This window comes from Engystomops pustulosus, chromosome 5, assembly GCF_040894005.1.
Source record: "Engystomops pustulosus chromosome 5, aEngPut4.maternal, whole genome shotgun sequence".
Lineage (NCBI taxonomy): Eukaryota > Metazoa > Chordata > Amphibia > Anura > Leptodactylidae > Engystomops > Engystomops pustulosus.
In genome coordinates, this window is record NC_092415.1 from 1,838,339 (window position 1) to 1,853,914 (window position 15,576).

General features: G+C 51.7%; 1 protein-coding gene across 1 annotated transcript; it reads left to right on the forward strand.

Annotated features, from left to right (window-relative positions):
- The first annotated feature begins 5,882 nt into the window (after positions 1-5,882).
- LOC140133915 (prostate stem cell antigen-like) lies at positions 5,883-12,622 on the forward strand. The gene is made up of 3 exons (XM_072154605.1): positions 5,883-6,005; positions 10,269-10,373; positions 12,227-12,622. The coding sequence occupies exons 1-3, from the start codon at positions 5,954-5,956 to the stop codon at positions 12,460-12,462; spliced, it is 393 nt and encodes a 130-aa protein (XP_072010706.1). The 5' UTR covers positions 5,883-5,953; the 3' UTR covers positions 12,463-12,622.
- The last annotated feature ends 2,954 nt before the right edge of the window (positions 12,623-15,576 follow it).

Here is a 15,576-nt window from a genome sequence, read left to right on the forward strand (position 1 = left end):
GTGCTGCCTCCTGGGGGATGTGCTGCCTCCTGGGGGATGTGCTGCCTCCTGGGGGATAAACTGTTTCCTCGGGGATGTGCTGCCTCCTGGGGGATGTGCTGCCTCCAGGGGGATGTGCTGCCTCCTGGGGGATAAACTGTTTCCTCGGGGATGTGCTGCCTCCTGGGGGATGTGCTGCCTCCAGGGGGATGTGCTGCCTCCTGGGGGATGTGCTGTCTCCTGGGGGATGTGCTGTCTCCTGGGGGATGTGCTGCCTCCTGGGGCATGTGCTGCCTCCTGGGGTATAAACTGTTTCCTCAGGGATGTGCTGTCTCCTGGGGTATAAACTGTTTCCTCAGGGATGTGCTGTCTCCTGGGGGATGTGCTGCCTCCTGGGGGATGTGCTGCCTCCTGGGGGATGTGCTGCCTCCTGGGGGATGTGCTGTCTCCTGGGGGATAAACTGTTTCCTCGGGGATGTGCTGCCTCCAGGGGGATGTGCTGCCTCCTGGGGGATGTGCTGTCTCCTGGGGGATGTGCTGTCTCCTGGGGGATGTGCTGCCCCCAGGGGGATGTGCTGCCTCCTGGGGCATGTGCTGCCTCCAGGGGGATGTGCTGCCTCCAGGGGGATGTGCTGCCTCCTGGGGATGTGCTGCCTCCTGGGGGATGTGCTGCCTCCTGGGGGATGTGCTGCCTCCTGGGGGATGTGCTGTCTCCTGGGGGATGTGCTGTCTCCTGGGGGATGTGCTGCCTCCTGGGGGATGTGCTGTCTCCTGGGGGATGTGCTGTCTCCTGGTGAATGTGCTGTCTCCTGGGGGATGTGCTGCCTCCTGGGGGATAAACTGTTTCCTCGGGGATGTGCTGCCTCCTGGGGGATAAACTGTTTCCTCGGGGATGTGCTGCCTCCTGGGGGATGTGCTGCCTCCTGGGGGATGTGCTGCCTCCAGTGGGATGTGCTGTCTCCAGGGGGATAAACTGTTTCATCGGGGATGTGCTGCCTCCTGGGGGATGTGCTGTCTCCTGGGGGATCTGCTGTGTCCTGGGGGATGTGCTGCCTCCTGGGGGATGAGCTGCCTCCAGGGGGATGTGCTGTCTCCTGGGGGATGTGCTGCCTCCTGGGGGATGTGCTGCCTCCAGGGGGATGTGCTGTCTCCTGGGGGATGTGCTGTCTCCTGGTGGATGTGCTGTCTCCTGGTGGATGTGCTGTCTCCTGGTGGATGTGCTGTCTCCTGGTGGATGTGCTGTCTCCTGGTGGATGTGCTGTCTCCTGGGGGATGTGCTGCCTCCTGGGGGATAAACTGTTTCCTCGGGGATGTGCTGCCTCCTTGGGGATGTGCTGCCTCCTGGGGGATGTGCTGTCTCCTGGGGATGTGCTGCCTCCTGAGGGATGTGCTGCCTCCTGGGGGATGTGCTGCCTCCAGGGGGATGTGCTGCCTCCTGAGTGATGTGCTGCCTCCTGGGGGATAAACTGTTTCCTCAGGGATGTGCTGCCTCCTGGGGGATGTGCTGCCTCCTGGGGGATGTGCTGTCTCCTGGGGTTGTGCTGCCTCCTGAGGGATGTGCTGCCTCCTGGGGGATAAACTGTTTCCTCGGGGATGTGCTGCCTCCAGGGGGATGTGCTGCCTCCAGGGGGATGTGCTGCCTCCTGGGGGATGTTCTGCCTCCAGTGGGATGTGCTGCCTCCAGGGGGATGTGCTGCCTCCTGGGGGATGTGCTGTCTCCTGGGGGATGTGCTGCCTCCTGGGGGATGTGCTGCCTCCGGGGGGATGTGCTGCCTCCGGGGGGATGTGCTGCCTCCAGGGGGATGTGCTGTCTCCTGGGGGATGAGCTGCCTCCTGGGGGATGAGCTGCCTCCTGGGGGATGAGCTGCCTCCTGGGGGATGTGCTGTCTCCTGGGGGATGTGCTGTCTCCTGGGGGATGTGCTGCCTCCTGGGGGATGTGCTGCCTCCAGGGGGATGTGCTGCCTCCTGGGGGATGTGCTGCCTCCAGGGGGATGTGCTGCCTCTTGGGGGATGTGCTGTCTCCTGGGGGATGTGCTGTCTCCTGGGGGATAAACTGTTTCCTCGGGGATGTGCTGCCTCCTGGGGGATAAACTGTTTCCTCGGGGATGTGCTGCCTCCTGGGGGATGTGCTGTCTCCTGGGGTTGTGCTGCCTCCTGAGGGATGTGCTGCCTCCTGGGGGATAAACTGTTTCCTCGGGGATGTGCTGCCTCCAGGGGGATGTGCTGCCTCCAGGGGGATGTGCTGCCTCCAGGGGGATGTGCTGCCTCCAGTGGGATGTGCTGCCTCCTGGGGGATGTTCTGCCTCCAGTGGGATATGCTGCCTCCAGGGGGATGTGCTGCCTCCTGGGGGATGTGCTGCCTCCAGGGGGATGTGCTGCCTCCTGGGGGATGTGCTGTCTCCTGGGGGATGTGCTGCCTCCTGGGGGATGTGCTGCCTCCTGGGGGATGTGCTGCCTCCGGGGGGATGAGCTGCCTCCTGGGGGATGTGCTGCCTCCTGGGGGATGTGCTGTCTCCTGGGGGATGTGCTGTCTCCTGGGGGATGTGCTGTCTCCTGGGGGATGTGCTGTCTCCTGGGGGATGTGCTGTCTCCTGGGGGATGTGCTGTCTCCTGGGGGATGTGCTGCCTCCTGGGGGATGTGCTGCCTCCAGGGGGATGTGCTGTCTCCTGGGGGATGTGCTGTCTCCTGGGGGATGTGCTGTCTCCTGGGGGATGTGCTGTCTCCTGGGGGATGTGCTGTCTCCTGGGGGATGTGCTGTCTCCTGGGGGATGTGCTGTCTCCTGGGGGATGTGCTGTCTCCTGGGGGATCTGCTGTCTCCTGGGGGATGTGCTGCCTCCTGGGGGATGTGCTGCCTCCTGGGGGATGTGCTGCCTCCTGGGGGATGTGCTGCCTCCTGGGGGATGTGCTGCCTCCTGGGGGATGTGCTGCCTCCTGGGGGATGTGCTGCCTCCTGGGGGATGTGCTGTCTCCTGGGGGATCTGCTGTCTCCTGGGGGATCTGCTGTCTCCAGGGGAATGTGCTGCCTCCTGGGGGATAAACTGTTTCCTCAGGGATGTGCTGCCTCCTGGAGGATGTGCTGCCTCCTGGGGGATGTGCTGCCTCCTGAGGGATGTGCTGCCTCCTGGGGGATAAACTGTTTCCTCGGGGATGTGCTGCCTCCAGGGGGATGTGCTGCCTCCAGGGGGATGTGCTGCCTCCTGGGGGATGTGCTGCCTCCAGGGGGATGTGCTGCCTCCAGGGGGATGTGCTGCCTCCAGGGGGATGTGCTGTCTCCTGGGGGATGTGCTGCCTCCTGGGGAATGAGCTGCCTCCTGGGGGATGAGCTGCCTCCTGGGGGATGAGCTGTCTCCTGGGGGATGTGCTGTCTCCTGGGGGATAAACTGTTTCCTCGGGGGTGTGCTGCCTCCTGGGCGATGTGCTGCCTCCTGGGGGATGTGCTGCCTCCTGGGGGATGTGCTGCCTCCTGGGGGATGTGCTGTCTCCTGGGGGATGTGCTGTCTCCTGGGGGATGTGCTGCCTCCGGGGGGATGTGCTGCCTCCTGGGGGATGTGCTGTCTCCTGGGGGATCTGCTGTCTCCTGGGGGATGTGCTGCCTCCTGGGGGATGTGCTGCCTCCTGGGGGATGTGCTGCCTCCTGGGGGATGTGCTGCCGCCTGGGGAGGCCATTGTTTTACTTTTCCTGAGATTATTTTGCAATTATTTTTAGAAAATTCCAGGAAGGTTTATGAAGGGGCCAACAGCGAAAAGCAGCGACGCTCCAAAGGGTGACATAGAAGTATCACAGGGGGCCTGATAATTCCCCCCGAATGTTAGGGAGCAGAGGTGCAGAGCCTCCGGGGAGCTGCAAAGGTGTAGAGCCTGGGGGGAGGGAGCTGCAGAGGTGCAGATCCTGGTGGGAGGGATCTGCAGAGGTGTAGAGCCTGGGGGAGGGAGCTGCAGAGGTGCAGAGCCTGGGGGGAGGGAGCTGCAGTGGTGTAGAGCCTGCAGGGAGCTGCAGAGGTGTAGACTCTGGGGGGAGGGAGCTGCAGAGGTGTAGAGTCTGGGGGGAGGGAGCTGCAGAGGTGTAGAGTCTGGGGGGAGGGAGCTGCAGAGGTGCAGATCCTGGTGGGAGGGATCTGCAGAGGTGTAGAGCCTGGGGGAGGGAGCTGCAGAGGTGTAGAGCCTGGGGGAGGGAGCTGCAGAGGTGCAGAGCCTGGGGGGAGGGAGCTGCAGTGGTGCAGAGCCTGCAGGGAGCTGCAGAGGTGTAGACTCTGGGGGGAGGGAGCTGCAGAGGTGTAGAGTCTGGGGGGAGGGAGCTGCAGAGGTGTAGAGCTTGGGGGAGGGAGCTGCAGAGGTGTAGAGCCTGGGGGGAGGGAGCTGCAGAGGTGTAGAGCCTGGGGGAGGGAGCTGCAGAGGTGTAGAGTCTGGGGGAGGGAGCTGCAGAGGTGTAGAGCCTGGGGGAGGGATCTGCAGAGGTGCAGAGCCTGGGGGGAGGGAGCTGCAGAGGTGTAGAGTCTGGGGGGAGGGAGCTGCAGAGGTGTAGAGCTTGGGGGAGGGAGCTGCAGAGGTGTAGAGCCTGGGGGGAGGGAGCTGCAGAGGTGTAGAGCCTGGGGGGAGGGAGCTGCAGAGGTGTAGAGCCTGGGGGGAGGGAGCTGCAGAGGTGTAGAGCCTGGGGGGAGGGAGCTGCAGAGGTGTAGAGCCTGGGGGGAGGGAGCTGCAGAGGTGTAGAGTCTGGGGGGAGGGAGCTGCAGAGGTGTAGAGCCTGTGGGAGCCTCTGGTTGGTGGACAACAACCACAGATACTTAGTCATCCCTTTATTTGCTGCTTATACCTTTGCATTGAGTCTCGCTGAGTTGTGTGTAGTCACCAGTGCGCGGCGCTCCCCGGGGTAATCCTGCCCTGCAGACAGGGAGCAGAGCACCTGTGCCCAGGGGGCTGGACGTGTACAGGTGGAGCTGAGGACCCCCACGTGTCTCCCTTCAGGAGGCCTCATAAAGAATGAATCAAATATCACAGAAACCCCCGGGACTGGGAAAGCACCGATATGATGGGGCGCAAGGACGCATTAAAAAAACACATTGGGGCAGATTTACTTACCCAGTTCCGTTGTGATCCCGCGGTGCGTTGTCCGACAAGGATTCGGGTCTGCCGGTATTCACTAAGATCGTGCGTCCAATTTCCTGCAGGTGTCGCTTCTGCGCCGAGGTCCGCCGGAGTTCACCTTCTTCTCCCTGGTGCATGTGAGTGCTTGATCTTGCGACACATTTTGTTTTTTAAATTCCGGGTTTTTTCCGAATCCGTCGGGTTTTCCAACGGCCACGCCCCTCGATTTCTGCGCCGATGCGACAAAAACCAGAGGCAATTTGGCGCAAAACGGAAATATTCGGGAAAACCCAGCGGAATTGTGGTCCATGGACCCTTAGTAAATGAGCCCCAATATGTCGGTCCACTCAATGGAATTGCAGCTCCTCTCTGTTCTATGGAGCTGAGCTGTAGTACCAGGCACCACCAGTGCACACGGGGGGCAATGTTTTTGGAAGTAATAACTTCAATCATGAACAACTTTGGACCAGGTCCGGGGTCTCGCTCTCTGCACGGAGATGGTTTCCCACCACGAGGAGTCACCACCGGCTGAGGGGATGTATTTGCTCTCCTTCCGCTCCCTGTTCTCGGATTAATCATTGACATGGAGCCTTATTGTATGACATTATATACAGATAATGTATGGGGCTGCCAGGATGATGACTGCCACCCAATCCCTACAGTACAATACATACCTTCTGTTTGTAGAAAGACTGGAGTCATATGACATAAGGTAAGTACCAGGTGGGAAAGGTCACCAGGCTACAAGTCACCGGAAAATATGCTAAAACCACAAGAATAACAAAAAACTGGTCCGTCCTCTCGCTATAAAAGCCTCTTTCTGGTTCCACGAGCCTCAGTCAGCAAGGAACCTTCCAGGAACTTGGCTTGACGTTGGAGGACCTTCAGTATGAAGACCCTGGTGGTTAGTGCTGTGCTGCTGCTTGGCATGGTCCAGTTAGGTAAGTCCTGGGGGTATGGGACCACTAAGGTGGGAAATATTATAGGAAATATCAAAAATGTGAAGTAGCCTTGGGGTTGGATTCATGGAGAACGTCTACAAAAAGTTTCCACAAGATTTTCTTGTTTCTATTCTTCAAACTTCTCCACAATGATTGTGTTCCTGGAGGGTCCCATGATTTCATCACGACCACCCGCGACTGCAACTGAGAGTGGTCTCCTAGTGTGGTTGGGCTCCTCAAAGACTCAGTTCTGCAGTGGAGTGGTCCTCTAGTGGTGGTGTCTTTTCAGAGGTAGTCTTCCATTGGGGGGTCTTCTCTTAGAGGTGGTCTTCCATTGGGGGGGTCTTCTCTTAGAGGTGGTCTTCCATTTGGGTGGTCTTCTATTAGAGGTGGTCTTCCATTGGGGTGGTCTTCTCTTAGAGGTGGTCTTCCATTGGGGGGGTCTTCTATTAGAGGTAGTCTTCCATTGGGGGGGTCTTCTCTTAGAGGTTGTCTTCCATTGGGGTGGTCTTCTCTTAGAGGTGGTCTTCCATTGGGGGGGTCTTCTATTAGAGGTAGTCTTCCATTGGGGGGGTCTTCTATTAGAGGTAGTCTTCCATTGGGGGGGTCTTCTCTTAGAGGTTGTCTTCCATTGGGGTGGTCTTCTCTTAGAGGTGGTCTTCCATTGGGGGGGTCTTCTCTTAGAGGTGGTCTTCCATTGGGGGGGTCTTCTATTAGAGGTGGTCTTCCATTGGGGGGGTCTTCTCTTAGAGGTGGTCTTCCATTGGGGGGGTCTTCTATTAGAGGTAGTCTTCCATTGGGGGGGTCTTCTCTTAGAGGTAGTCTTCCATTGGGGGGGTCTTCTCTTAGAGCTGGTCTTCCATTGGGGGGGTCTTCTCTTAGAGGTTGTCTTCCATTGGGGTGGTCTTCTCTTAGAGGTTGTCTTCCATTGGGGTGGTCTTCTCTTAGAGGTTGTCTTCCATTGGGGTGGTCTTCTCTTAGAGGTTGTCTTCCATTGGGGGGGTCTTCTATTAGAGGTAGTCTTCCATTGGGGTGGTCTTCTCAGAGGTTGTCTTCCATTGGGGTGGTCTTCTCTTAGAGGTTGTCTTCCATTGGGGGGTCTTCTCTTAGAGGTTGTCTTCCATTGGGGGGTCTTCTCTTAGAGGTAGTCTTCCATTGGGGGGGGGGTCTTCTATTAGAGGTGGTCTTCTATTAGAGGTGGTCTTCCATTGGGGGGGTCTTCTCTTAGAGGTAGTCTTCCATTGGGGGGGTCTTCTCTTAGAGGTGGTCTTCCATTGGGGGGGTCTTCTCTTAGAGGTGGTCTATTGTAGAGGTTTCACTGTACGTTGGAATGAGAAGGTTTACAAGAAGGTCCTTTATCCTGAGATCACAAAGCCTTCGAGTCTTCATGCCAGGGGGTGCGTGATGCCCCCTCATGTGTTTAGTGCAGTCATTATTGTGTTAGGAACTGGTTCCTCTTGTTAATATTTTTAGTTTTGGGTTGGGTCTTGTGGATGACACGATGGGCTGGTTTTACCAGTAATAACCGGTCTCCTGCACCTGATGGAAGCGTCTGCTGGTCTGTGATTATCTAAACCACCTGCAGGACCTGTCAATGTCCATCTGGGTGCGGTCACACGTTGAGCAGCATCTGAGGAGCGGTGATTTGCCTAATTACATTACTGTTAACATTTGTGTTTTGTAAACATAGTGTTAACAGGCGTTTAATTAGGCAAATCTCTCTTCAGCTGTTACAATGCGTATGACCGCACCCACAAAGCGCGATGTTAACATATATTTTGTTAATGAAAACGCAACTGAAACGCAACGTGTGTCCTTTTTTTTGGGATCAGAGACAGGACGACCCTAAAGTGACATGTAGTAAAAGTACAAGTAGTAAAATCTCTGGTGCCGCCTAGTGGCCCCCATATCAGTGACACCCGCACTGCCCTCTATCCCGTATATATATATATACTAGCTGTAGCCCCGGTGTTGCCCGGGATAGTAATTACCTGCTCTCAGCTCTAACACTAGAATGGGTTAGCAAAAAATGTTTACCTCTATCTCACTGGGGGAGATTTATCATTGGTTTTTTTTTGCCATAAAAAAAAATCACAAAAAAGTGGCATTTTTTATGACTTTTCATTGCTAAAAAGTTGCTCCGTGACTATTCACTACATCTATGTAACCCTAGAACTACTGCGAGTACAAGCCACAATCATGACTGGTGACTTAATGGGGCTCATTTACTAAGGGTCCAAATCGCGTTTTTCCGCCGGGTTTCCTGAATTTTTCCGATTTGCGCCACATTGCCCCGGGATTTAGACGCATGCAATCGGATTTTGGCGCATTAGCGCCGGCTTTCACGTGACAGAAATTGGGGGCGTGGCTGTCGGAAAACCCACCGGATTCGGAAAAACCGCAGAATTTAAAAAAAAAATTGTCGCAAAAATAGCACTCACATGCACTCCGACGGACTTCAGCGCACGAGCGACACCTGGTGGACATTGGGCGCATGACCTTAGTGAATCCCGGCAGAACCCGATTCAGCGTCATAGAACGCACCGCGGGATCGCACCTGGACCGGGTAAGTAAATCTGCCCCAATGTATGAAAAGTGGCAGGAACAGCAGGGACTGGAGGGACTGAGTCGTGAATCTGTTTTGCGCGGCGTTGTGCACCCGCAGTAGTTCGATGCTTACGATGTTCGATGTTTAGTGACGCGGCGGGAATAGTCATGTGAGACTTTTTAGCAATGAGTCACAAAAAAACACAATACGACTATTTTACACCAAAAAAAAAGCCCAGAAAAAGCAATGCTAAATCTCCCCCATATATTAGAGGACACATTAGTCCCTGGGCGGAGGCTGCACTACTCATATGTTATGGCTCACAGTTCTGCATCTCATGATATGGACCCGTGCAGGGTCTCCAGGTTTGCAGTGACTTACCTCTCCTACAGAGCCCAAAACCTCCATTATACTATAGGAGGGCGTGAGATATTATACTGTAACCTGAGTGGTCTGATGCGCTGCCTAGAGCTAGTCATGTATGATACTTGGTCCAGAAGACCTGGCCGAGCAGGACCAGCGGGGGGATGCAATACAATGGAGGTTTCCTGATGTATTGCCCTCAGGTGGAGACAGCAGCAGCAGGCAGCGAGTCTCTGCAGGACTGATGGAGGGGATTGCCCCCAAGTGGAGACAGCAGCAGCAGGCAGCGAGTCTCTGCAGGACTGATGGAAGGGATTGCCCCCAGGTGGAGACAGCAGCAGCAGGCAGCGAGTCTCTGCAGGATTGATGGAAGGGATTGCCCCCAGGTGGAGACAGCAGCAGCAGACAGCGAGTCTCTGCAGGACTGATGGAGGGGATTGCCCCCAAGTGGAGACAGCAGCAGCAGGCAGCGAGTCTCTGCAGGACTGATGGAGGGGATTGGCCCCAGATGGAGACAGCAGAAGCAGGCAGCGAGTCTCTGCAGGACTGATGGAAGGGATTGCCCCCAGGTGGAGACAGCAGCAGCAGGCAGCGAGTCTCTGCAGGATTGATGGAAGGGATTGCCCCCAGGTGGAGACAGCAGCAGCAGGCAGCGAGTCTCTGCAGGACTGATGGAGGGGATTGGCCCCAGATGGAGACAGCAGGAGCAGGCAGCGAGTCTCTGCAGGACTGATGGAGGGGATTGGCCCCAGATGGAGACAGCAGCAGCAGGCAGCGAGTCTCTGCAGGACTGATGGAGGGGATTGCCCCCAAGTGGAGACAGCAGCAGCAGGCAGCGAGTCTCTGCAGGACTGATGGAGGGGATTGCCCCCAAGTGGAGACAGCAGCAGCAGGCAGCGAGTCTCTGCAGGACTGATGGAGGGGATTGCCCCCAGGTGGAGACAGCAGCAGGCAGCGAGTCTCTGCAGGACTGATGGAAGGGATTGCCCCCAGGTGGAGACAGCAGCAGGCAGCGAGTCCCTGCAGCCGTGTGTCTGGTGAGAACTCTGACAATTCTCTAAGATTCTTCAGGAGCTTCATCCAGAGGGAGTCCTAATAAACTTCCAGTCTGGAAGGTTCCAGGCAGTCAACGAATTAGGAACCATAAGACAATAGTTATAATTGGTTATTATGTAAACCCTCCCTCCGGGCAGTTAAAACATTACAGCTGCCTTACCAGTTATGGACAGTAGATGGCGTCAGTTGTCAGGCTCTATAGGACGTATGGAACCTTATTGGGTCATTACAACTGTATCACACATGATAGGATTAGATACACAGATCCAGTCATATATGTATCCTTTTGGTTTCAGGCTACTCCACAAAATGCTACACCTGCACCATGGCGCTGAGTGATGCTTCCTGTATGCAGGTGGCAAACTGCACCGGAGCAACCCCGTACTGCGGCACAACCAAAAGTAAGTACTCCCAACTATAGTACAGGATAAGTAATGTCATGTATGTACACAGTGACTGCACCAGCAGCAGAATAGTGAGTGCAGCTCTGGGGTATAATACAGGATGTAACTCAGGATCAGTACAGGATAAGTAATGTCATGTATGTACACAGTGACTGCAACAGCAGCAGAATAGTGGGTGCAGCTCTGGAGTATAATACAGGATGTAACTCAGGATCAGTACAGGATAAGTAATGTCATGTATGTACACAGTGACTGCACCAGCAGCAGAATAGTGAGTGCAGCTCTGGAGTATAATAAAGGATGTAACTCAGGATCAGTACAGGATAAGTAATGTCATGTATGTACACAGTGACTGCACCAGCAGCAGAATAGTGAGTGCAGCTCTGGGGTATAATACAGGATGTAACTCAGGATCAGTACAGGATAAGTAATGTCATGTATGTATACAGTGACTGCACCAGCAGCAGAATAGAGAGTGCAGCTCTGGAGTATAATACAGGATGTAACTCAGGATCAGTACAGGATAAGTAATGTCATGTATGTACACAGTGACTGCACCAGCAGCAGAATAGTGAGTGCAGCTCTGGAGTATAATAAAGGATGTAACTCAGGATCAGTACAGGATAAGTAATGTCATGTATGTACACAGTGACTGCACCAGCAGCAGAATAGTGAGTGCAGCACTGGGGTATAATACAGGATGTAACTCAGGATCAGTACAGGATAAGTAATGTCATGTATGTACAGTGACTGCACCAGCAGCAGAATAGTGAGTGCAGCTGTGGAGTATAATACAGGATGTAACTCAGGATCAGTACAGTATAAGTAATGTCATGTATGTACACAGTGACTGCACCAGCAGCAGAATAGTGAGTGCAGCTCTGGGGTATAATACAGAATGTAACTCAGGATCAGTACAGGATAAGTAATGTCATGTATGTACACAGTGACTGCACCAGCAGCAGAATAGTGAGTGCAGCACTGGGGTATAATACAGGATGTAACTCAGGATCAGTACAGGATAAGTAATGTCATGTATGTACACAGTGACTGCACCAGCAGCAGAATAGTGAGTGCAGCTCTGGGGTATAATACAGGATGTAACTCAGGATCAGTACAGGATAAGTAATGTCATGTATGTACACAGTGACTGCACCAGCAGCAGAATAGTGAGTGCAGCTCTGGAGTATAATACAGCATGTAACTCAGGATCAGTACAGGATAAGTAATGTCATGTATGTACACAGTGACTGCACCAGCAGCAGAATAGTGAGTGCAGCTCTGGGGTATAATACAGGATGTAACTCAGGATCAGTACAGGATAAGTAATGTCATGTATGTACAGTGACTGCACCAGCAGCAGAATAGTGAGTGCAGCACTGGGGTATAATACAGGATGTAACTCAGGATCAGTACAGGATAAGTAATGTCATGTATGTACAGTGACTGCACCAGCAGCAGAATAGTGAGTGCAGCTCTGGGGTATAATACAGGATGTAACTCAGGATCAGTACAGGATAAGTAATGTCATGTATGTACACAGTGACTGCACCAGCAGCAGAATAGTGCGTGCAGCTCTGGAGTATAATACAGGATGTAACTCAGGATCAGTACAGGATAAGTAATGTCATGTATGTACACAGTGACTGCACCAGCAGCAGAATAGTGAGTGCAGCTCTGGAGTATAATACAGGATGTAACTCAGGATCAGTACAGGATAAGTAATGTCATGTATGTACACAGTGACTGCACCAGCAGCAGAATAGTGAGTGCAGCTCTGGGGTATAATACAATGTTGTTACTTTGTGATTCTCTTCTTCTGCCTCTCATGTTACATTTGTCTCCTGCAGTTGACGGCTTCTTTATGACGTATATGAATAAGTTCTGCTCCGCCGCTTGTGTTTCCGCCTCCCAGAATTTCACGGTGGTTTCGGCTACAGAGACCTGCTGCTCCTCGGACCTGTGTAACAATGAGATGATTGGAGATGCTAACAGCGTGTTTGTGGGCAGTGGGGGCAGCGGCTCGGCGGGCAGCGCTCTCCTTCTGGTCACCATCAGTGGTCTCCTGACCATCTTATCCTTATGAATATGACACAGCGCCACCAATAGGAATAGCCATGTAACTACAGATTGTGATCTACTCCGAATCCATGAGAATCCAGATAATCCGCGCAGGAGGAGGAGTTACAGACTTATCTGTCAGGGATACATTGTATTTATCTACATTATGCAAATTAGGGGAGGGGCTAAATGGGGAGGGGCACACAATACACTGCACTGCATGTGATAGAAATATACGTGTCACTTAATAAAAGCCGTCAGACAGAGCCTGAGTGTTAGTGGTCACTGCCGGCAGCAGATGCTGCTGATGGGTTTTGCTAGTTAAATGCATTTATTGTAACTTTTTTATCCACAAGTTTTATATAATAAGCTCCACCTCATGCCGTGTCACTGGGGGCGGGAAATAAGGACTGACCTCTGACCCCCGGGTATTGCTATACTGTAATAGCATCTGAAGACTAGTTTTTAGTGGGTAACACTGCACTCCATGGGTGTGGGAAGGTGATGTTTTTGAATGAGGGCCTTTCTGGATTGTGTGGATGGGAATCTCAGAGCTGCTGCGTCCTCTGGTTAACAGGGAGGAAACCCTGAAAGTAACAGATAATTTTCTGGAAGGAGTAACCAGTAATCGCTCGCGCTGCTAATGGCAGAGGTAGGTCTGATTGCTTGACAGTGATACAAGTAAATTTGTATAATAAATAATTAACATTTATTGTCACAACTGGTTTACATAAAAGACTAGATTAAACAGGTAGGACAACGCGTTTCGGGGCGGATTTACCCCTTCTACAGGTCCATAGGCTTCTGTAAAGTGTAGAAACATTGTATCAAGTTCTATTCCATTACATATATATAAATACATAGGGTTGTTATACCATAATGAAAGTATAAATACATATAGATTAATACAATAAACAATAAAAAATATATAAAAAATATATGGATATTAATAAAGATTAAATAGATACAAATAAAAAGCAGTAGGCATATTTAAAATTGTTATAAGAAAATTGATATATCAATACAACATACAATAAATATTTGCAGTAAAGTTACTCGAAAATTGATTCTAAATCGTGACCTTGTAGGTATAAGTTTTCACAGCTGGGGTGTATACATCTCAATCCACTGTATAGTAATAGACCTACTAACCTTTTTATATTTGTGGGGGCACATGGGATGTTCCATATGTAGCGTTGAAAGTGATTGCTGACAGCCAGGAGGTGGAAGCCTTATAAGGCTTTGTGAGTGGGCGTGCTTACATGATGGACATGGTTTTGGTTTTTTTTTTGTGATCGTGGGTTAGGGATAGAGGAGGGAGGGGGGGGGGAGATAAGAGTAATAGATCTGGGAATAAGGGGTAGATCAGGTACTTAGGGATTACTTTCTGGCCCTAAAGATGTATATCCATGGACGGGGAGCATTAACACATGGAATGTAGGGATGGATGATGGAGAGGTATCTATATTTTTTCCATCGTTTCATTTAAACCCAAGGGGCTCATAGTATTTCATTTGAAAATCCAAAAGTTTTCTCTCCTTACTAGCTGAGTGCGCCTATTGGGATGGTGTTTAGAAATTTGTTCTATGATTGTGACTTTGGCTTGGGTGAAGTCTCTGTTGTGGTGAAGTTTAAAATGCCTAGACACGCTATGCAGCACGTAGATCCAAAGAGAAAATGAAGAAAGCCGGAGCACTTATGGGTAAAATCCAGAAAATAGCTTTATTCGGTATCCATTAAAAAAACGCACATGTCTTGTGCATAGAAGGTGTAGGTTACAGTGGCAGAGACCTACGCGTTTCAGCTCGCTACGGAGCCTTAATCATGGTATGATATGACCAAGTTAAAAACAGCACTTTAGACCATGTTGAACACCTGAACAATCAAACGTATCCACGTCATTTCCTGGTTTAACACTCACAATCAAGTCTATGCTCTATATATCTTACCAGATACAGAAACAAAGCAAAACATAACAAAACAGCATACTCATATTATATACTTTCAATAGACATAAGCTAGATCGTTTTTAGAATTCATTCCGTGAGGATACCTAGAATTTAAAGAAAGAATCCAGAACGCCTCCCTTTTCAGGAGGAGTTTTCTCCAATTCCCACCCCTAGGTGGTTTGTTAACATGTTCAATACCGAAGAAGCAAAAGCTGGAGAGATTTTTGTTGTGTACATCTATAAAGTGTCTGGCGGCTCCTGAAGCGTTGGAGTCACCGTTTCTAGTACTGTTGAGATGTTGTGAAATCCTAGCCTTCAATTTCTGTATTGAACAGCCAACATAAATCATGGAGCAGCACATGCATTGGCTAATGTACACTACATATTGCGTATCACAATTAATAAATATTTTCTTATTTGTTTTGTCATCGATCTTAAAGAGAACCCGTCAGGCAAAATAACCCCCTAAACTAAATATATTTTCATAAACTGCCATTAGAGAGCATTGCCTCTATCCCTTCATTGTCCCTCTCCATGCCTGTAACCCTAAGCAATGAGGTCCTAAAGCTGTATGCAAATAACCTGTGAAATGTCCAATGAAGCATTAGCATATTCAAGCTGTCCACTCTATTCATGAGTGGGAGGCACAGCCACACCCCCAGTGCATGACTGACAGCCTGTATAATGATGTGAGACTGTATAATGATGTGCTTCCTGGTGCTGGTGGCCACGCCCCCTGCAGCCTGTGTGTGCATGTGTGTGTGTGTTTAGGAGAGATACAGCAGCTCCAGGCAGCCATGTTACAGCAGAACATGTCAGATTCATGTGTAGCTGATGTCTGTGTCTCTCACCTGTATATTAGGAGGATGCAGCATGTCAGCAGATGCAGCACACACACTAGCCATGCTTTACTATACATTACACACAGACATGAGCAGGGGGAGGAGAGGGGAGGGGTAACAGGGGTGACATCACTGCCTCTGACCATGTGACCAGCCTCATTTACATAATAAAGAATAGATGATTTTACAATGAATAATGTATGAAATAACTAGATAAAGGCTGGGATGGATCCTTGTGAGCTGCTCCAACAGGTAGAGGTGACAGGACAAGTGGCAGAGACCTGATGACAGGTGTGCTTTAAATTCTAACATTCTGTTGATTGCATGTACACATACGTTGCATCTGCT

What these genes read in the sequence shown, in the direction of transcription:
- LOC140133915 (XM_072154605.1), top strand. Translation starts at nt 5,954, where the DNA reads ATGAAGACCCTGGTGGTTAGTGCTGTGCTGCTGCTTGGCATGGTCCAG. An exon ending in GCTTGGCATGGTCCAGTTAG is followed by an intron (nt 6,006 to 10,268) that starts GTAAGTCCTGGG and finishes TTTTGGTTTCAG; the next exon opens with GCTACTCCACAAAATGCTAC. An exon ending in GTACTGCGGCACAACCAAAA is followed by an intron (nt 10,374 to 12,226) that starts GTAAGTACTCCC and finishes TGTCTCCTGCAG; the next exon opens with TTGACGGCTTCTTTATGACG.